At 42.7% G+C, this 23,703-nt stretch overlaps 1 protein-coding gene across 1 annotated transcript in view; it reads right to left on the bottom strand.

Moving 5' to 3' along the window:
- The window catches only part of ST6GALNAC5 (ST6 N-acetylgalactosaminide alpha-2,6-sialyltransferase 5), a 175,580-nt gene that overhangs the window by 5,816 nt on the left and 146,061 nt on the right, over positions 1-23,703 (bottom strand). The window contains exons 3-4 of the mRNA XM_067712828.1: positions 14,705-15,114; positions 7,478-7,585 (exon numbers count right to left, since the gene is read on the bottom strand). Coding sequence (XP_067568929.1) covers positions 7,478-7,585; positions 14,705-15,114 — 518 coding nt within the window. The remainder of the gene's footprint in view (positions 1-7,477; positions 7,586-14,704; positions 15,115-23,703) is intronic.

Raw genomic sequence — 23,703 nt, 5'->3', positions numbered from 1 at the left:
GGCACCCCAGGTTCCCGTTGGGTTGGCACCATATGGTTGAGAGCAACTGTGTCCTTGCTGCATTCTCCCAAGCACCCACCTACCGAGGTGCCCCGTGCCTGGTGGGCACTGTGCAGCGGGTCAGGGTGCGAAGCACAGGCCTCATGCTCATTTGCAATTCTGCCCACTGATATGTTATCAATGGCAGCAGGAGTTGGTGACGTGCCATTTTAAATCTTCTAAAGCTAGGCTGTGCAATTGGAAAGAAACCTCGTATCATTAACAGGTAAGGGTGGATATTTCCATTTCCGGGTATGATCTAGGTTGACCCTGATCTCCCAGTTTGGGCTGGACGATCTAGAAGGCTACAAAGATCCTGAGGAAAGAATGGTGCTTTTGCCTCTCTTGAGAGCCTCAGATACTCTCTCCAAACACACTTTTATTCTTGGCATGGTATACAGTACCATATAGCAGGTAGTCAGGGACTGTTTGAGGGATAGTGTTGAATCAGTAGCTGTCAAGTACCTCGGTTGTTCGGAAACTGGCTCGCACTGGGGGTCTTGGGGACAGTACGGAGCATTCAGAAGGAAACGTTCCCCTAACAGGCCTTCCTACACAGCTACTTCAGGCCCGGGAGGCCCCATGAACCACCTTTATTCTGTTGCCTCCATTTCTTGTTTTTACAGCCTCTTTTGGAAGGAAACTGCCACACACTTTGGAAGCCAGTGAAATAATACTTGTGCTTCTGGGGCACAAAAAGTGCCGAGAGCCTGCGGCTGCCCACTCGTCATGGGTCAAAGGCCCAAGTGAGTCGCCTGAACCCCATATCCACACCCAACCACTCAGGCACCTCAGGTGATGCCATAGCGTCTCATAACAGATGCATTGGAGCCATGGGACAGAGGAAGGTAATGAAGACACCCAGTGACCAGTAAGTTGGTTAAATTATAGCAAAGATAGAAGAAGAAATTATGGCAAAGTTAAGCATCTATGAAAAAAAAAGTACAACAAAGTATTTTAAGTTCACTTCATAAAATGTGAACCACGTGGACGCATTACATTCCATACCCGTCCTCTGTACGCGTCTGATTCTACAGGGCAGACTGGTGCCAAGTAGGAACTTGCCCTGTAATGCTGGCAGCTTTATTAATGTTCACTAGCTAATAACTCTGGCAGAATCAGCTCTCTGATATTCACGATACCTTTGAGATGTCCTTCACGTTATGGATAAGATATTCATTTAGTTCCATGACAGTGATTACTCTGAGTCGTTACTCTGCTAATTAATACTCAGGAAATAATGGGTAACAGAGAGTTGTAAACTTGGTAATGTGTTAAGTATGACCAGAAATATGACTGTTAGATAGAATTTAAATGCTTGGCCCATTGTTATCACAAATAATTTACAATGGAAAATGAGATTAAAAATACTCACCATCACTTAGTTTGGAAAGCAATGATAACAGAGCCTTTCCATTGCAATTTATAGTCCATCTAGAGAGAATGGATTTGCCTCCCCATATGGATACGGCGTGATTTAAAGGTCTATGTCCCCATAATAATATATTTTGAGGCTGTCTCTGGTGTGACACGACATTAATTTTCTCTGGCTTTCTGAACACTGATGAGCCTGGCGTCCAGTGATAGAGGCAGGATGGAGACTGATGTCTCATGCCTGAGGACCCAGTGCTGGCCTTGGCTGGGAACGATACAGGTGGCCACCAATGACTTCTTTGGACCCTCGAAATTGGTACTTGCCACTGGCTAATTATACTCTTCACTCACCTGGCACTTTTGATCTTGGAATAAATATAGAATCAGTCTCCTAAACACCGTCAAGGAAAGGAAGGTTTTTATTTATTCGTTGAGTTAATCAATACCGAATATACACTACGTGCCAGACACAATGGCAAGAGCTAGGGACACAAACGTGGCTTGAGATAGGACCCCTTCCCTTGAGGAGATTACAGGCTGATGAAGGAGATGGACATGTCACTCAGTTAGCTGAGGCAGAGGGGAAGGTGGCAGAGGCCCCAGTAGGGGCCCAGGTGGGGTCTGACTCAGATAGGAAGGCAAGGAAAGCTTGGAGGAAGAGGACCTCCAAAGCAGTGGAGGGAGGGGTTAAGAGTGTTAGCTCTTGAGCCCTGAAGACCTGAATTCAAATCCCAGCTCCATCACTTACCTGCCCCACGACTTTGGCCAGTTGTTTCATGTCCTCAAGCTTCATATGTAAAATGGCGATAATAATAATGTTTATCTCCTGGGATTATCATAAAGGTTCCATGAAATGGCACCTGTACTCGTACTCAGCACAGCACCAGCGTGTGGTATGTGCAGAAAAGCTATCAGCCATTAATATTACGGTGAAGAACCGGTAGTGATCAGCCAGATTAAGAAGGAGGGGATGGATGTTCCGAGATGAGAGCAAAGGGACAGGTGTGTGCAGGGTGAGCTCCTTCTTGAGTTCCTCAGTACGGCTAAAACAAGTCTGTGAGTAGAGGAGATGAGACTAAGGTGGCTGCAGAGGTCAGGTCCTGAGGGCTTCTGTGCTAAGCTAGGGAGTGTGAACTTTCTTCTAAAAGCTGTGGGGACCTAATGAGGGGTTTAAGTGATAGAGTCAGACTTGCGGTTTATCCAACAGCACAGTGGTGTTTGGAGAGGAAAGAGAAAGACCAGAGTTGGGGAGAGCGGTCAGCAGTCTATTGCAGCACCAGATTAAGGAGGAAACGGTTGCACGCCAGTCACATGACTTTTAGTCAGCGTTAGATTCTGCCAGGTTTCGAATAACACGTCCTTCATCTGCCACCATGGCCATTTATACATTCACTCTTTCCATTTGTGGTGTTAAATATGAACGTGGGGTTATTCGTCTCCCTAAGGAGTCCATGTGCTAAGTAGTTTAGAGGCTACTGGAAATCTTCTTGCCAATGAATGATTCCTGGAAGTAAGCCTGGCCCTTTGGGTGGGAGGGATGAGAAGGCCAGACCTCCAGGAGAGCTGGATGGAAAATGACAGCTCCAGGCTTGTAGGAGTGAACCCACTCACACGTCTTAGAAGTCAGGCACTCATGGATGGCTCAGCTGTCTGCTCCCAGGATATAATTTAGTCCCCTCCTGCACCTCCCTATATATCCCAGCATATAGCAGCTGACATTCCCTTTGGGTCACTGCCACGCTAAGCTGATGGGAATGACTGCAGAAGTAGTCCAGCGTTTGGTCCTCCTGAGCCTTGGTTTCCTTGGCAAGGAGAAGGTGATGACTCTATTCTCCTTAAAAGTGTGTGAGAGTGTGATTTAGATTGGAAAGCGGCATGACCGTATCTTAGACCAGAGGTCATCAAGGCTGTCAATGTTCTTATTTGCCACGGGACCCTTTGTGATATGAGAGCCCACAGGTAAAACAGAGAGAAGTTCATCTGCTGCCGATGAAGCGGGGCAGGAGGGGGCAATGTTCTTTCATCTTAGCTCCTTGCCCTTGTTCCACCGGATCAGGGCAGGAGAAAGCCAGAGCTGGATGTTTCAATAAAGCCCTGCGCGTCAGAGACTACGACAGGCAGAACGTGAATATTTTCTCCCACAGGAACCTTGGGAACCTTCTGTCCCTTATGATTGAATTGTGTCCAAGTGACACGCAGGAGACCAAAGGCGGGAACCCTGTCTCATTCATCTTTGATTATGTCCCTAAGTGCCCAACACAAGTTAGGTGAATGAATCAGAGTCTCTGTGATTTGTTTAGTAAATGACTTCTTTTGAGGGTCCTAGTTGTATCTCAAAGTCTGGAAAGGTTAATTTACCCAAAAAGAGCAGTTGGCTCTCCTTTCGTTTGCTGAACCCTGGCCCCATGCGCCTAACTCTTCATTCCAGTGAGAGACTGGGCATAAAGAAGCCACAGAATGGGGGAGTCTGCTGTGAGCAGCCCGTGGGGTGTCCTGCAAGGAGCTGGAGGGAAAGTGGGATCCAATTCACATGGGAGCCTTTCGTGTCCTTGGCCCTCCCTGCCAACAAAGCACCGTTCATTAGTGCTCGCCAGACAGCTCCTTAAAATGTGCTCATGGGTGCATACCTGCAGATGAGTGAGCCCTTTCTCCTCGTAAATTTATCCACACTTAATGTACACCAGCACTGTGCCAAGAATTCCTCATCTATTATGTCATGGAATTATCATATAACCCCGTGAGGTAAGCACTAATGTCATCATCATCTGCAGACATGGAAACTACGGCTTCTGAGACGGTCATTATTAACCTGCCCACGGTAACTAAGGCTCAGTGAGGTTGAATAACTTTCTCAAGGTCACATAGCTTCTGACCTTGAGAAATATGGCTCATTTTCAGTCATATAAACACCCTTTGACTACAGCACGAGAGAGAGAGGACAGGGCCATTCATTCACTCAGTATGTACGGAGCATCTGCTATAGGTCAGGACGGTACTGATCTACTGTCCTGTGCACCATGGCTCCAACAGTGATCCCAACACACAAAAGTTTCTGCCCTCGAGGTGTGTATATTCTGGTGGACTCAACCAGCATGAGGTCTGTCATCTCACAAAAGCTTCCCTACCACTTTTGGCCCCGGTGATATCTTATCTCCCTAAGTCCTACAGCTCATGACATGTGTACCCTGCTGGCCTTAGAGTTCTTAGCTTCTTTCAAAATCAAGACCAAGGGGGAATGATCAGACTAGTAGCTGGATTAACTTATAAGTTGCTTTTTCATTTTCTGGTGGTGATACTGTTTGCAAGAGTCATTTTGACTCCAAGTGGCTTTGCTGTGCTTGTTAGATTTCTGTGTGGGTAAGGCTTATCGTAAGCCTCCAGGAAGCAAGAGCTGTGGCCTGTTCTTTGAACCCCTCCCAAAATTCTTGGTACCTTTCAGGGCAATTCTCAAGGGCTTAGGATAATATTAATAATTATTTTGTATATTTTATGTATAATATTAAAGTATTAGTAACACTAATGTTATTAATAATCTTTCCTGAGCACTAACTGTGTGCTGGGCACTGTGTCAAACGTTCTACTGCCATGATCTCATTTAATCCTCACCATGACCTGTTTCCTTTTATTATTATTTTCTTATGCCCATTTTGCAGATGAGGACAGCAAGGTTCAAGGTCACCGGTAGGAACTGGGTGCCTGGTGGTTCAGCCCATGTGTCCTGGACGTGAAGATGAAAGGAACCTGGGAATCAATCTTTACTGCTCCTTCCTTTCTTACCCTTCCTAAACGGGCATCAGGACTGAAGAGGATGATGTCACCAGCCTAACCCTCTGCAGCAGAGGATGCCCAGCACACTTCTTCACTCTCTCTGATAGGACACTGGGTTTAGGGATCCTTCTGATGAGTCCTGGCCAAAATCATCTTATGAGAACAACTGTTGAACCTTTGGGATGGTGGCTGAGGAACAGAAATTCAGAGCGGCTGCCAACACACGGTGCATGGACGGTATCTTGACTTCCTTGCTAGTGTCATCGTATAAATTGTTCCCATCCTAAGTGCACCAAGCTGTGATGAACTAAATCTGAGTAAGAGAAATGACAGGTTAACTTGCCTTTCATTTGTTTTCCATAATAAGTGCAATATTTCCTTGAACACTTTAAGTCATTAACATTTCAATTTCTTCATGCTCTTTTTCTCCGGTGCCCTAAGGGCAATATTACATAATTATATCTGCCGTCTAACCATCAGCTTTGATGGCTGTTTGCATGCCCAAAGGGGCCACTGCCACTGCCTTTGTTAGCCTGTTGGTTTAAGGAGGCAGTTGGCTTTTTTACACCATCTTACCTACTTTTTTGCACAGAGGTTGTTAAAGGGGAAAACAAGGCCAGTGCATTAAGTGATGAGGAACTGGGTGAGGGTCCAAGCTCACTCTGGCCATGTACTAGGTGCTGTTCAAAGCACTTTACATGTATTCACTTATTTAATCCACCTCCAATACTCTGAGGCAGAGTCTATTATTATCATCACATCCACTTCTAATGACAAGGAAGCTGAGACACAGAGAGAATGAGTGACCTACTCAAGGTCGCACTAGGTTAGTAAGTGGCAGGGCTGGGCTTTGAACCTGTGCCGTCTGCGTCCAGACTCCACCCACTTCCTTACTACATCATGTCTTCCCTGGGGATGCATGAGTCCAGGCAGATTTCAAAGGCCTGCTCTGTCCACCCCTTTCCTTCTCCCCTGTGACCTGACTCTTACATATAAACTAGTACTGCTGCTGTGTGGTCTTTGGATTAAAAAGGGTGGGAGAAAAGTGGCACAGTGATAATGGCACAATAAAGTATGCTTCATCATTCTTGCATCAAACCTCCAAATGGTAGAATTTGCCTAAAGGCTCACAGACTTTGAGAAGTTGTTAGGTTTAAAACACATGAAGGTATAAGCAGGCATAAATTTTAATGAACAAGTTTAAAATGCCCTCCCACCCCAGATCTTACCATTTAAATATCATGACTGAGGCCATGTGCAGGTCAGCAGGCATGCCTGAAAACTAGGAAACTTTCTGATTTTATTGGCATCGCTCCTTTAGGTTACAGGTGAATTTCAATCGGCCTTCCACAAATCAGGCCCTGAATATTTCTCAGTGTGTCTGTTAGTACACACCGAACTCTACCTGGGCACATGCCAGGAGGTAACTTAAGGTAGCAATAGAAATTATTATTACATCAAAATAATTATGCCTGTGCTTTTGGTCTTAGAAACACAAACCGAGGCTACTGATGTGGAAAGGGAAAGAGACTAAGAGGAATATTTTAATTTTGGAAAACAGGCCTTAACCGTCAAAGAAATTGCCCTCTTTAATTCATTAAAAATTATCACATTCCTTTCAAATGAGAATAAAACTAATATATTTTTTTAATGAATTAATGAATTAATGAATTTATTTTGGGCTGCATTGGGTCTTTGTTGCTGTGCACGGGCTTTCTCTAGTTGTGGTGAGCGGGGGCTACTCTTCATTTCCAGTGCGCGGCTTCTCATCGCGGTGGCTTCCCTTGTTGCGGAGCACGGGCTCTAGGCAAGCAGGCTTCAGTAGTTGTGGCTCACAGGCTCTAGAGCTCAGGCTCGGTAGTTGTGGCTTACAGGCTTAGTTCTCTGCGGCATGTGGGATCTTCCCAGAGCAGGGATTGAACCCGTGTCCCCTGCATTGGCAGGCGGATTCTTAACCACTGCACCACCAGGGAAGTCCCCAAAACGAATATTTCTTAATGCTTGTTCATTGTTAATATTATGCCAATTACTGCATTACTTTTGGTTGATAAATATTCAGAGGATAAATGAAGCCCACAAGATGGATTAATTCTCCAGCAGTACAAACAAAAACTTTCAATATTTTATATCACATAATTAAATGCCGTTTGCTGTTTCTAGAACCAGGACTTGGGACATGTTAATTAATTGCTTCAAGAAGACAGTAAGACATGTTTCATGGTTGATAGTTGGAATCAGATATTTATAAACACTGCACAACACTGCTGATGAATTACATTTGCAGAATAAATCCTACCTGCAGAAGTCTGGGGGCACCATGCCATAAACATTGATCCTGTCACAGAGCTCCAGGGCAATCGTCATTGTGAACCAGCCAGTGCTGAGCCAAGTGTTGGAGATCTTCCTGGAAGGAACAACAGTTAAGTGTGCAAGCTGGTAAAATAATCATTATACCCACTCCATCTTAAACCTTTTCTGGAACAAGGCTGACTGTAAACACACACACTCTCTCTCTCTCCATTTGGTAAACTCTCTCTCTCACTCTCTCTCTATCTGCTAAAGCTGGAACTTCAGCAGATAGAAATCTGTTACTCATACCACCATATTCCATGATAATATGATAAATGGTGTCAGTACTCCATCATGGTGGATTCTCAAGGGACTTCTACATAGTCAAAGATGATGATCAATGTTTCAATGTTTAAGTGCGAATTATTACCACTCAATTTCTTGTAAGATGACAATCCTCGTGTGTCGGCTCTTTATTAACTAGAATACTTGACTAGCTATAAGTATTCTTTTTTGCTCCACGCAGGGTGGATAACAAAGAGCTTACTAAATGTGAATAAACACAGTTGTCTTTATCTATCAATTGATCAACTGATTGACCAAATGATCTTAGGGTAGAAGCTTGCCTTCAACTAGACTAATTAACACCAACATCGTGACTGAATGTCTTTCCTTAGAAGGAGTACATTCATTTGGGAATGGGCTAATGACCAGAGGAAAAGGGACACAGGGATGCTTACGTGTAATTGAGCATTTGCTTTATTTTACCTCAGAACAGTCCGAGCCCTGTGCAAATTTTTATTAAATGACCAAAAATGGACAGAATTTAAGGAATAAATCGGTGGGTTCCAACATTCATTCATTTGCCCAATCAAACATCTGTATTGAGCCCCAACCACACACCAAGTCTAAGGGTAATCGTGGAGACACAACATCAAGGTCTAATGTGACTTGTGAGGATGACTCGGTCCACCATGCTATGCTGCTGTGGATATTAATTTCAATTCTTTGGGGGTTGCTGCATTTACTTTTTTTTTCAGTGCTTGTGGCATGCATCATTAGCCAGTTTCAAACACCTTATCCCCAAGGTCAGACTGTCTGATTTTGCCCAGCCATAGCACCGTATGTGATGTGAATGAAAGAGCTGCAGGAAAGCTTTTCTACTTGCACTGCGTAGCACCCCTCTTTGAAAAGGAAGAGTTTTTGTTAAGCAGTTTGCATTATTTCCATTTCGCATAAGGAATAACAACCAAAAAAGACATTTTAAGATGTCTTTTGTTTTGTCACCTACCTGACAGGAATGGGTAATTTAGTCATTCCTGAGTTCGTGGCTTCAACTTTCTAGTTCTTAACTCCTTTACTCATTTTTATTTTCCATTCCATTGTATCCAGATCCAGTAATATCCCAGGAAGTACATTTAAAATATTCTCAAGATGGAAATAGCATGGATTTGTATCTTACTAGTTTCTGTTATTCACCAGCTAAATGACCTGAGGCAGGTTATTGCTGTTCTTTGAACCTTGATTTCTTATCTAGAAAGCAAGCATGGGAAGCTCTATCTTCCTGTGCTATTTCGAGAACTAAAGGAGAGAACATCATAAAAAGTTATCTAGTCTGGTGTGTTGATACATCAAGATCCCTTCCTCGCCTCTTGGTTACTAGGTTGGAGCAAATGAAATAATAATTCAACCATTACTCCCAGTGCTTTTTAGCACACACAAAACAACTGATATCCTTCCAACACTGCTACTGGCTCTTGTGTAGGAGCCATCGTCAGTAGTCAGGGCAGTACAGTAAGTCCCTTACATACGAACTTTCAAGTTGCAAACTTTCAAAGATGTGAACGTGCGTTCGCATGTCCAATCACATAAGTTAGTTCACGTGTCTGGCATACATAGTCACATGCGTGCATCCTCTACAAGTGGTTGTGCTTTTGTGTACTTTACTGTACAGTACAGTATAGAGTACAGTAGTACAGTATCTTTATTACAAGCCCAGGGTGTCATCTGTGATGAGGAAAAAAGAGCTACTACCCAGACATCACTGGATTGTTTTTTTCAAGAGGGTAGATAGAATTGAATCCAGCAAGGGAATGGAACTTGTACCATCAACATCAGGCATGAGTGACATTGCTGCTTGCCCTCCATCTCCTGTTGCTGACGATCCTTCAGCTCTACCATCTCCCACCTCCTCTCCCTCCTCCAGTCAGTAAGTCTTCTTGCCTGTTCACTCGATACCAGCTCCTGTATGTAGCTGTTGTACTGTACTTTTCAAGGTACGGTACTGTAAGATTAAAAACTTTTTTTATTTTTTGTGTTTGTTTTTTTATGTATTATTTGTGTAAAAAGTATTATAAATCTATTACAGTACTGCACTATATAGCCAATTGTGTTAGTTGGGTACCTAGGCTAACTTTGTTGGACTTACGAACAAATTGGACTTATGAACACACTCTTAGAACGGGAAGTTTTCATATGCAGGGGACTCACTGTAATTAGAAAATTCTGGAGCCTCCAGCCTACATAGGTATTAACAATCTCCCTTGTTTTTCACCAGGGCTCTAAATTCATAAGAACTTTGGGACTGGAGGAGGTGGGACAGAGCAGAGCTGACTGAATGGGGGAGGGGAAGAGAAGGCAGTGCCTTGCCTCAAGTTAGACCTTGTCTTCACCAAGGCTGTGACCTTGAGATGGCAGGTTGTTCTAGACTTAAACTGGGAGAGTGAATAACTGGAATGATGTGGAGCCCAGGAGGAGAATGACAGCTTACTTATACCTCCAGATTCCTGATCCAAGAATCACACTCATGTCCCTATGCTTTTGAGTTGTAGGAAACACTAAGAGGGCTTTTCCCAGTGGCAGAAACTTCCCTACAACTTTGGCTTTCTTTTGTGTGATGTAGTAGAAATCACAAGCCATAACCTGAAATATAGGGGGATGTGACTCTACAGGAGAAGATGTAATGGGTAAAAATGGGGAGAATAAAAAGTGGAGGACTAAAGAAACTAAGGTGAACCTTTCTTTAAAGTGCCACTTAAAATTCCCCGGACTTGCGAAATAGTAGTCTTTTGGGATCACAGGCTATAGAAATGTAACTGCTTTGTGCTTTCTAAAAAGATTTGAACTCTTTTTCCAACAAAGGAATATCTAGTGTTTTTACACTGAATCAGCTGTAATGAAGGAATATGAAGAGCTGTCATGTGCTAATTAGGGAAAATTATCAGATATTCTTTTATATGATGAAGTAACACACTAAGCTGATAATGCTATAGTACACACTAAATTACAATTAAAGGCCTTTCTGCTCCACCAGAATCTCATTTATAATATCTATGGAAATATTCTTCCTGCAGTTATTTCATTTATACTTCTTTTATCTAATTACTATAATATTGGTTCTGAATCATATTTTCCTAATGTACCCTGTTCAATTATAAAGTTATTTTCAAGTGCAGTTACTTTCTAATATCAAAGAATACCACTTGGCCATCTATGTCATTTGTCATGCTTCTTAATTGCAGATTGTTCCTGAGACATTTTTTTCTCCACTTTTAAGTAGGGTGAAATTTCCATAAATCAAAATTTATTGAATTATCTCATTTCTTCAAAATATTAGCCGGAAATGAATGTCCTGATTGTGAGATTGCAAAATTAGATATTCCATACTTTGTGTATCTTTAATCCATGCCACTGTTTTGTTAGGTTTCAAGAAAAACATACACAGAGGCAATACTGTTAGACCCTAAGTGTTTTGTATTTTAGTTTATAGAAATAGTTTTTTTCTGAAGGGCTGTTCCTGACTTTGTTCTTTAGCTTGGAGTAGACTGAAGATTAAGAATGTGGACACATGAGAATATTGAGTCAATACAATATTAGCTTATTTAAGACAGTTTCTTTCTCTTTTTTTGCGGTACGCGGGCCTCTCACTGTTGTGGCCTCTCCCGTTGTGGAGCACAGGCCCCGGACGCGCAGGCTCAGCGGCCATGGCTCACGGGCCCAGCTGCTCCACGGCATGTGGGACCTTCCTGGACCGGGCCATGAACCCGCGTCCCTTGCATCAGCAGGCGGACTCTCAACGACTGAGCCACCAGGGAAGCCCCTAAGACAGTTTCTTAAAGGTAAGAGGCACAAAGATTCTAAAAGTTGACAGTGTACTTTGGCATCCTACAAATCCATCAGTGTGATTCCCTGTGTGGGGACTGCATGGATTCTAGTAGATGGATGAGAAGCCTGGTAGCCAGTCCATGAAATTTTACCTGTCTCTTACCATCTGGGCTCACTAAGGACACAGGCTTATTGAGCAAAATGTTTTCACTGGTCAGAATTTAATGAATTTAGTGAGTGGGTTATGTCTTGACGTGAGGTTGTTTCCTAAAGATGTAAGGATGTAATGACTAGTCTCCAAGTTTTCAACTTAATCCCTTAAGAAGACCCAGAGCAATGTGCAAATATCCTAAATAGCTAACGCTGCAGCAGTGTTTCAGGAACACTTACATTTAGCAAACAACCATTAAACTCAAAAGAGAGAAGTGTTTTCTATTGAAGAGAGTCTTTCTACTTATTTTGAATTTTCCAACCAGAAAAAAATGCAACTGTAAATAACTTCCCTCATTCTCCTTCTCTTAAAAAGTGCTCTCCTGGTTAAATAACTCATTCAAATGAGCAACAGTCTGTTATTTGTATGTTTTTTTTTTCTTATTTGTGGTTTTTAAAGGACAGTAAGTGACTGGATTTCATGACAGCGTGTGGTGGTGACCAGGATCCCCCATGTGATCTACTGGCTGGGTTAACCATGGAATCACCTGGGCTTCCAGGGAAGGAGGCCACAGTGCCAGTGGCCAGGTCCACCTCTCCTCAGTCCATCAGATGCCATGCCCACTTTTGCCTGGACCAGCCCTCAAATGGTCACAAGGTTTTAAGGATTTAAAAAGAAAGCTCTTCCCTGCAAAGAATTTGGGAATGCTGGGCTTTGGTCTTTCTTTAAAACTCTGTTCTTCATAATGAGCTGCCTAAGCGATAGCCAAAAGGATTTAGTACTTCACATTCTTTACTTATCGAATCTCTTTAGTTTTAAGATAAGAAATTGATGCAGGAACAGTTTTTGTAAGGGAGGGGGTAAATTACATCATTAAATGTGTATTAATTATAAACATATGTGTTTTAGAATTAAGGAAATGAGGAAATTTAATTATTAGACTGGTCCTACGAGGCCTAGTCACTATGCACTTGTCACATGTGAGGTCACTGAAATGTTAGATATCTTGTCCAAGACCATATAACTAGTGAGGGACAAAGAATTCCAACCCAGAGCTGTGTGTTTGGACTACAGCACATGGCTCCTTTCAATGTCTATAGCTGTCCTTTTCTTCACCTAGATTCGGCCAGCTCCCCACCCTTTATCTCTGCTTCCTCTCTGGCTACTCCCTGCCAGCACTCCTGTTGCAGCCACAGGGACTCTTCTCCAGCCCCCTGGAAGTCCTCTCACCTCCGAGCTCTTATACCCATAAGGATGTTTCTCTCTCCCCTTCTCAGGTTCTTCTTTACCTGGATAAATACTTATTGGCCTAGGTCTCAGCTTAAATACACCTTTTGGAGAAAGTCTTTCCATCACACCCTCATCTTCTAGACCAGTGCTTTTCAAAAGATTTTGACCTATAGTCAGAAATACATTTTGCCTCATGATTGAGCATATATGCTCACATGTATTGTACATGGTTTTCATTTCATTTTAGTTTTCTAAAGTGTGTAATTTAGTTTTTTTTAATATACTCACAGAATTGTGTTCTCATCATCCCTATCTAATTCCAGGGCAATTTTATCACTTCAAAAGAAGACCCTGTATATGTATATTTCTGTGTATAAAACTGAAACAAATTTTATCCCATGAAATAATACTTTGCCTTACTTACTATAGGAGATGAATGCTGATATTGTCTGTTTTATTCCATTCTTTCCATTACATTAAAAACAATCTTGCAATGACTCAATACATACATTTCATGTTCCATTACTGAGTTGTAAGCAGCAGTTTGGTAAGCCTTGTCCTAGACTACGGCAGGTCTCTCTGTCCCACTGGTCGTAGCACCGTTTTCTTCCCCTCACATGACCTAGCTCACTGGCCACTACTTGGTGAATATCTGCTGGCCCTGTTAAGACTATATTCTGGGAGGGCAGGGTCTAGATCTGCCTTATTTCTGACTGTGTATATCCCCAGTACCAGGTGCAGGGAAGTAGTAGGTACTCAGTAAATATATGTTGACTGAATAAATATTTGCCTTTGAAAGAGAAAAATAACCCTATACACTTATTTCTGGTTCGTGTTCACACAAGTAAAATAAAATGCAATAAACCTATTCTCTTGCACTTACTACCAGTGTAAGCCAGGAGCAGTGTTGCCTCATCCTCCAGAGTAGGGATTTGGCCCTGAATTATCTGTATAAATGTCTCAGTGCTTCCTTTCACTTTGCCCTATAAATTCAGCTTCAGCAGTCCAGTCTCCAGGAGGGCCCTCCCGGTGAGCTCTATAGATGGCGTGAGCAGTGTGGTCACAACAAAAAGCACTTAGCAAAAGCTTTCAGAAATAAAAGAATGCCATTTGCAGCAACATGGATGGAACTAGGGATTATCATATCAAGTGAAGTAAGTCAGAGAAAGACAAATACCATATGATATCACGTATATGTGGAATCTAAAAAAATAATGTGAATGAACTTACTTATAAAACAGAAACAGACTTACAGACTTAGAAAACAAACTTATGGTTACCAAAGGGGATAGCGGAGGAGAGAGATAAATTAGGAGTTTGGAATTAACTACTACTATATATAAAATAGATAAATAACAAGGACCTAGTGTAGAGCTCAGGGAACTATATTAAATATCTTGTAATAACCTATAGTAGAAAAGAATCTGAAAAAGAATATATATATTATATATGTATGTGTATATATAATATATATAAAAATTATATCTCTATAACTGAATCACTTTGCTATACACCTGAAACTAACACCTGAAACTATACACCTGAAACTAACACAACACTGTAAATTAATTATACTTCAATTTTAAAAATGGTTAAAAATTAAATTAAAGAAAAAGAAGCTTAAGGAGATGAGCTTATCTGACATAAGCATAAAAAAAAAAAAAAGCTTTGCTTTTGTTGAATCAGCCAGCAAGGACATTTCCTCACCCTCCCCTAGACCCCGCGCACCCCCTGCCCGTGCCTCTGTACCTGTCTTTGCCGGTCTCGCGCTTGAAGAGCTCATCAAACTGCAGCATCTTGTGGCGCGTGATCATGAAGGCCTTCAGCCGGGGCAGCACCTGGCTCAGGAGCTGCAGGTTGTTGTATACCTGGCCCTTGCCGTCGCGCCGCATGTAGCTGCTGGGGCCCCAGAAGATGAACACGGTGCCCTGGCTGACGTTGAGCAGGTCGTGGCGGTTGCGGAGGATTCGCTGGAGGCTGGAATGCGCGATGACCCTGAGGCTGGTGCGATTGCCCACGTCGTGCCCGTAGCCGCGCGTAGGGGCATCATTCATGCGGATGACGCACTCAGTCTGGTCAATCCGGGGGCCTCGCAGGCTACGCAAGAGATGCCCCGAGCTCGTCACCAGGGCGCAGTCCCTGCAGTGCATTTTCAGGGGCTGCAAGAACGGGGAGAAGGACCCCATCAGCGGCAACACTCGCTTGGCACCAGCAGGTCACTTCCCTGCCTCCGAGGGCTGCCATCTTCGCTCTTCTCCCTCCTGTGCCGGAATACATCCCTTCTGCTATTACCTCATCCACCCCTACATTCTCTTCCAGACTGGTGACAGGGAGTACTGGACAACAGGGAAAGAGAGCCAGCGGTGACCTGTTGACCATTGGGCTCTGGGCTTTACTGATATTAATAGATCAAATCGTCATATCAACCCAGCAAGCTTGCTGTTACTGCCATTTTACAAATAATGATAACCCTAGGCTCAGAGATGTTGAAAAATTTGCCCAAAGATGCATAACTAGCAAGTAATGAAGTCATGCTTTCAAACCCAGGTCTTTCTGAATCCAAAGTTACCCCCAAGTTGAAGAAAAGACTATACTACAATTTGCTGTGACACTAGTTTTAATGCTCTTAACTCACCTTATTGGAAGTTAAGCATGTATCAGTGTTCTTGGATGCTGTACAAATATATTTATCCTAAATAGACATCGTACAAGAATCATGTGAGAAAAGACATGCAAATTGTAACCCCTTAGAAGCCATAATTTTGAAATGACAATTATGAGAGTTTCTCCCATTTTAAGGGGAGAGGGAGAGAAATTGAGTCAGTGTATCTTCAGAAATGTAAAGAAAGCCTCAAGCTCATCCACTGTGCTCGCGCCCTGTGGAAGGCCTGGCCCTATGGTGTCCACCAGGGACAACGCCAATGACAATGCTCATTTCAACATCCTGAACCAGTGATGTACTTTCTGAACACCTACGTTCTTACAAGTTAAACATTTCCCTGTTCATGTTTAATGAGAAATATCTCTCAGTTGCTGTTTGAAGATAATGTAATTAGGGCCGGAGGCCCAGGCCAGCAAGTGCACAAAAAAATGATAATCAAGAATGTTCTGAAGGACAGTTGCACTGTTAGATTTTCCCCAGAGCCTCTGCCCTTCCTCTCTGTTAACTCTGAACTGGACGCGCTGGCTCCCTGCAGTCTCAGAAAACTGGATCCAATTTAGTGCTGCGTATATACAGTCTTGTATTTACTCTGGGAGTTTCCTAAGCCATAGCTCTGTCTTCCGAACCAGACAGAGAGCACCGAGGGCGGTCACCTTCCCTCACTGCAGAGTGGCCAAGGGCACCCACATAGGATGGTCAGGCTTGTCTACACTACCTGTTAGCTATGGGACCTTGGCAAGTCACTAACCTCTGCAAGTCTCACTTTTCTCATTTTTAGCCGAGGATAATTGATGCCTCATTCCACTTTGATAGAATTAAAATGTACACAGTGGTAGGTTGAGCCATTTAAAATTGCCAATATTTGACCTGCAAAAGTAGCAATTGCATGGGGTTGAACCCAGTCCTTACCATAGGACGTGGCACGGCGTCATTCATTAAGTGAAGGCTGCTCTGGGGCTTTTCAGGCAGAGTGGAGTGCATGGTAGGTATGCACAACATCAGTGTGTACTGATTGCTCCGGGTTTCTAATTGACACATGGGCTTATGAAATGGCAATTCTACCACTGCAAATTCTCATCATTTCAACACCCTCATCATTTCTCATCTCAACAACCAGTTACTCTTAGGTGACAAATGTACTGGGCAGCAAGAATGCGAATGGAATGGAAAAACAGAACCCCTCAAAGTTTATACTTTACTGGGGGGCAGTAGGTCAGAGATGTGCAATGACGTGACACAATGGGGGGCTGTGCCGCACTGTTAGTAAAGGGGGCTGTTTAGAGCACAGCCGGGCTGGGGGCACAAAGGAAAGAGTGGTCAACTTAGTTAATATTTCTGATGTTCTCTGTGCCAGGCACTGTTCTGAGCTTTTTATATAATTGCATTAATTCTTCAACTAAACCTATAAGAAAGATATTACATCATCACCCCTGTTTTACTAAGGAGAATATTGAGAGGTAGAAGAGGAGCCCGGTTTGTTAGGGGGTGTTTGGGTTTTAGCATCCAAAGTCCTGTATCCTGGGAAAGCTCTACTCGTGTGAAAACATTCCTACAAAGATGACAGGGGCGTCTGCAAATAGCATGTGAGTAAATGATGATTAGGGTCAGGAGACCCAGGGTCTAAACAGACTTTATCACAAATTGGGTACTTAACTTTCTCACCCGTAAAACAAAGAAAGCGCCAACTAGACACCTGTGGCCAGATGATATTCATTCGTTCATTCATTTAACAGACACTTATTAAGCACTTAACACACCCCTGAGGTACCGTGTAACTCAGTCTGTTTGCTTAATAAGGTCACTTTGCAAGATTTAATTCCACTGGACCCGAAAGCCATTGGGACCTGCTTTTTCCCCTCAGACTCACCTAGAACTATTATCCTGAATTTTCCAGTTTGATTTATAATTTCAAGACATTGTGCTCATTTTTACTGGGGAAAAAATTCTAAAGAAAGGTCCCAGCATTTCTTTCCCCATAATTAATTATTCTGCTGTGATTCTCAGAGCATAGGCTGCTTGACAGGTGAAACTTGTAACACCTCTGGAGATTCCAAGGCCTCTCTCTCTCTCTCTCTCTTTCTCTCTCTCTCCCTCCCTCCCTCCGTCCCTCCCTCTCTCTCCCTCCCTCCTTCCCTCCCTCCCTCCCTCTCTCTCTCTCTCCCCACACACACACACTATGCCCATGTGAGGCCAGATGAGCACCCTTTCAGGGAAGGCCAAGGTTCCTGACTGTACCATACGGACCCTCTGTGATTACCGGGCACCACCAGAACATGCTGGGGTCCACCCAGTCCCAGAAAGCCCTCCCTCATGAGTCCTGCCCACCTGCCTTAGCTCTGAGGTATTGATTACCTCAGGCAGCAGCATCCTCTCTTTGAGTTGTACAGATGCACCAAACAATGCAAAAAAGATCTAAGTCTGAATTATGCCTTAAGCGCCTTTCGTTAAGTGGTGCCAATAAAGTGACAATAGCTGTTCTAAACAATGTCACACTTCCTGCAGTTGAGAAGAGCATGTACCAAAGGCTGAATCACTTCCAAAGGCGGAAACGAAGTCTCTTTCCTGCATTCAGAGGGACTAAGGATATCTTGGGAGGCAGAAGAGCTATACAAACTGTGGGACCCAGGTTCTTGGGATGTTACAGTCCCCTGAGACAGCCATGTTCCTGCACATCGAAGTACCATTATCATCCTGAGTGTCTTAACGACATGGGTGAAAATACTCATGCCTTGGTGAGTTAAGATTCCTGATGTAGTATTGAACATGTTCTTCCCTTAAACACTCAGATGCTGGGTTGATGAATCACTCCGCGGAGCATGGGAAGGTGAACTTGGGGCTCTGCCAGCAGGCCAGGGAGATAAAACTCCACCGAGGACAGGAGAGGGGAGGTGGCTCCTGGTGGACTCACTGTCTACCTACGCCTTCTCTCCTACTTCTTTCTCACAGTATTCAGCTTCCCTGATTCTTAGGGACATTTTCCTTAAAGACTCATTTGGTGAGGGGTTCCACCCTTTGTAGGAAACATGGGCACCCGTGTTAGGTCACTCCAACCTTGGTAATCTCTCTGGCTTCCTGACTTATGTAAGCACTCAATTAATACTAAATTGATTGATGGGTTGATAAGTGAGTGAATGAAAGCCAACCTCCAGGCTTCTCAGTCCTCTGAGAAAACCTCCATATATACAAAGAAGACATGATGTGATGCCCTAACCAACAATTCTCCTGCAGCCCTGTGTACTAATACCACGGGGAGAAGCAGGGGAGAGCACAGAGGAAGCTCTGTCTGCAGAGAAGGAGGCTGGACCATTTGCCTCCGGGCCACTCAGCCCAGGGAGTCACAATGGCCAGAGCCCAGGGCACTGCTTGCAATTAATGGCTGACTGGGAAAATGGCCCAGGACACAGTTAGGGCCATTAAACCCGGCTGGTTATTAATCCCCAGTAAGAGCTTGATGCCAAGGTCATTAGGGCTGTTGTGCAGTGAAAAATGCTCAGGAAAATCTACAAGGCACGGAGCAGTTACCTCTTCTCCAGACCACTGATGCTCAGAGCAGCAGCCCATGTCCCAGGAGTGCAGTGCACAGGAGACTATGGGGGCAGGTGGGTTGGCTTCTAGAGGAAGTGCGCGCACACACACACACACACACACGGGCACACGCAATGCATCATCCCAGTTCCTAGGACAGTGGCTGCAACTCATTGGGGGCTTATGAATGTCTTAGAATATTGGGGATATTTAGAATATTTTAGAAGGTGTGAATAAACTTCTCTTTCCACCCCCGACTCCTGGGGAAAAAACCCCACAATCAGGGGTCGGGGAGAATGACAACTTTCATCACAACTTGCTCCTTTGGGCCGCGGCGACAGAAGCAATTCCTGCTTGAGAAAGCACACTCAGGGAATCCAGGTCTGATTTCTGTCACAGCCCGAAGAGCAAGAGCAGAAGGCATTCTCCCTGAGACCCAGTTGATGCCTCCTGAGCCTTTCTTAAAAGAACAGAACAGGCTAAGTCCAATTGAACTTGACACCTAAAACACTCAGTGACGTCCTTGCAAACATTTGCAGCACGGCAATCTCAGGCTTCACTTTAAAAAATTCTGATTTATTGGGCAGAGAGAAAGCCACCTCAGAACATAATGTCCATTAGTTTGGTAATGAGACCAGTCTTGCTCTGGGAGCTGATTGTTGGTCTGGAGCAAACATAAGATATATTAAATGGTTTCGCAGGTTTCAAGAATCTCTGCACTTTCCAATCTGATATTTTCCAGTAATTACTGGGCTTTTATTACCTGTCAACCTCCGTTTACCCTGACACTGGGTATAAACCGCTCTGGTTATTTAATACGATTCACTGGAAAAAGTGTTACTCTTCCAAGTTGTTCCTCTCCCTCTTGTTCAATGAAAGCCCTCCCATCAGCAAGAAGTCCTCCCCCCTTCACCAGAGCCACTTTCCATGATTTCCATCCACTGGCTGGCTAAGGATGAAGGAACTCCTTGGGTAGGAGGAAGTACTGAGCAGTGTTTAAAATATGGCCTTTGGAGTCATTGGCTTCGAACTTGCTTCTTCCACTCCTTAGGTGGATAATTTGGGGCAAATTGGCTTAGATTCTCTGAGCTCCAGTTTCTTCATCTGTGATCTGGATATAGTAAAGTCAGTCTCAAAGAAAAGGTTTGCTTTTTCAATTAGTGGTGTGCCTTCCACCCAGCTGCTCAAGACAAAATTCAAGGATTGTTCTTGACACCTCTTTCTCTGCCCCCTACAACACATCCAGTCCTATTGGATCTCTCCTCCTATAGATGTCCCAAATCCTAGCTCTTCTCACCATCCCTGCTGCCTCCCCCTTCATCAAAGCCACCATCATCTCTCTTTAGTTCCTGCTGCACACTTGTAACTCTTTACTTCCCTCATTCCATCCCTCCTCTATATTCCTGTCTCCACAAAGCTCCTGGGGTGACCTTTAATATGTAATTACCAGAGAGTTCTGTACAAGATGATGCCAATACCATACTGTTTGATTACTATAGCTTTGTAATATAGTTTAAAACCAGGGAGTGTGATGCCTCTACTTTTTTCTTCTTTCTGTTAATTACACTGCCATATCTCCATTTCCTGTTGTCTGACGTGATTTATATTATATAATATAATAATTTATATTATTTCCGCACCCAGGACGTTCTTCTCCTGGTCTTTGCATGATGACACTTTCACCTTCTTCAGGTGTTACCTCAAACCACCTCTCCAGAGAGACCTTCCCTGACCCTTTAATATTTCCACTGCCCTCCTTCGCCATCTTCTGTCACTGTCTCCATTATCCAGGCTTCTTTTTTTTAAACTTTTTTTTTTTTTGGTTGCACCATGCAGCATGCGGGATCTTAGCTCCCCGGCCAGGGATTGAACATGGGCCCCTACAGTGAAAGTGCCAAGTCCTAACCACTGGACTGCCAAGGAATTCCTTATCCAGGCTTATTTTTAAACTCAAGCATCACTACCTAAAATAATCTTAATTATGGCTTGTGTGTTTACATGTTTATGCCTTTCTCCCTTACTAGAATGTAAGCTCCAGGAAAGGTGAAGCTTTGTCTTGTTCACACTTTGTCTTCAGCCTCAAGAACAGTACCGAGAATAAAGAAAAAGTTCAACAAATATTTTTTGAATGAATGACTGAAGGATAAACCATGTGGCACCTACCACAGTGCCCGGCACATCAACAGTATGAAAGAAATGTGCTTACTGTATTTGTGTCACCATTCTACTAGTAACCAGTCCCTGATATTATTTTTTGTCTGGGTGAGTAGGTTGATATATTCTAAAGCACAGTATTTGAATTCTCCTGCATATGTCATAACCACCTTCAGCACTAGGTGACCTTCAAAAAGAAGTCCAGGAAATCCCATTCGTTTTTTAAAATTTTTAATGCAATTGCATTCTATTTTTTTTACATGTATTATATATTTTTAATGTCTTTTGACAACTTTATTGATATATAATTTACATACCATAAAATTCACTCATTTTAAATGTAAATTCAATGATTTTTAGAATATTTACAGAGTTGTGTGGCCATCACCATGATCTAATTTAAGGACATTCCTGTCATCCTGAAAAGATTCACATCCTTACCAACACTTGTTATTTTTTGTCTTATTGATAACAGCCATTCTTACAGATATGAGGTGTTATCTCACTGTGGTTTAGTTTTGCATTTCCCTGATGATCAGTGATGTTGAGCACCTTTTCATGTACCTGTTGGCCATCTGTATGTCTTCTCTAGAGAAATGTCTATTCAGATCCTCTGCCCATTTTTTCTTCCAGTTTTATTGAGATATAATTGACATATAGCACTGTATAAATTTAAGGTGTACAGCATAATGACCTCTGCCCATTTTTAAACTGGATTGTTTGTTTGTCTGTTTTTTGCTATTGAGTTGTATGAGTTCTTTATATACTCTGGATATTAACCCCTTATCAGATATATGATTTGCAATATTATCTCCCATTCAGTAGGTTGCCTTTTCATCTTGTTCACGGTTTCTTTTGCTATGCAGAAGCTTTTTAGTTTGATGGAGTCCCACTTGTTTATTTTTGCTTTTGTTGCTTTTGCTTTTGGTGTCAGATTCAAAAAACATCATCACAAAGACCTATGACAAGTAGCTAACCACCTATGTTTTCTTCTAGGAGTTTTATGGTTTCAGGTTTTATGTTCAAATCTTTAATCCATTTTGAGTTAATTTTTGTGTATGGTGAAGAGGGCTGTCCAGTTTCTTTCTCTTGCATGTGGCTGTCAAGTTTTCCCAATACCATTTATTGAGGAGGCTGTCCTTTCCCCTTTGTATATTCTTAGCTCCTTTGCTGTAAATTAATTGACCATAAATGCATGGGTTTATTTCTGGGCTCTCTAGTCTGTTTCATTGATCTGTGTGTCTCTTTTAATGCCAGTACCATACTATTTGATCACTATAGCTTTGTAATATAGTTTGAAATCAAGGAGTGTGATGCCTTCACTTTGTTCTTCTTTCTCAAGATTGCTTTGGTTATTTGAAGTTTTTTGTGGATCCATACAAATCTTAGAATTGTTCTCTTTATTTCTGTGTAAAATGCCATTGGAATTTTCATTGTGTTCTTGATTTGCATTTTCCTAATGACTAATGATCCTGAACATCTTTTCATGGTCTTATTTATGCCATTACTTTTCAGGTTTCTAATTCCATCTATTGTACCCTATCTCTACCCCAAATAAGTTCCACCACGGGTAGGTGATTCTATTGAACTCTAAGTCAACATTCTGTTGACTTCTGCAGGAGTCTTGTATGTGCAGGACCTACAAGCCAGAGGAGGGTGCAGAGTCTATGTGCATGGAAAATAGAGAGAAAGAGGGGCTTTTTAATCAACACCTTTAAGTCAGGAGAGGTAAATCCAAAGTGGAGAATCAGGTGAGCATTGTCTGGGACATATGTTTATATTTTGTAAAAATAGAACTGATTTTGTAAAAATAGAACTACCATTTGATCCAGCAATCCCACTTCTGAATATACATATGAAGGAGACAAAATCAGTCTTTTGGAGAGATATCTACACTTTAATGTTCACTGCCACATTGTTCACAGTAGCCAAGATATGGAAACTCTATAAGTGTCCATTGATGGATGAATGGATAAAGAAAAATGACAAATAAAGAATACTATTCCACACAATGGAGTAGTATTCAGCTATGAAAAGAAGGAAATTCTTCCATTTACAACAACATGGATGAACCTAAGGGACATTATGCTAAGTAAATTAAGCCAGACAGAATACTAGATGATCTCACTTATATTTGGAATCTGGAAAGAAAAGTTGAACCCATAGAAAGAAAGAGTAAAATGGCAGTTGCCAGGGGCTGGGAGGTAGGGTAAATGGGCTGATGTTGGTCAAAGTGTACAAAATTTTATTTATAAGATGAATAAGTTCTGGGGATCTAATGTACAGCATGGTGACTGTAGTTAATAATACAGTATTGTATACTTGAAATTTGCTAAGAGAGTAAATCTTAAGTGTTCTCACCACATACACACACCCCCCCCACACACAAAAGGTAATGTGAGGTGAT

Source organism: Pseudorca crassidens, chromosome 2, assembly GCF_039906515.1.
Source record: "Pseudorca crassidens isolate mPseCra1 chromosome 2, mPseCra1.hap1, whole genome shotgun sequence".
NCBI classification, from domain to species: domain Eukaryota; kingdom Metazoa; phylum Chordata; class Mammalia; order Artiodactyla; family Delphinidae; genus Pseudorca; species Pseudorca crassidens.
This window is presented reverse-complemented; position numbering and strand designations above follow the sequence as displayed.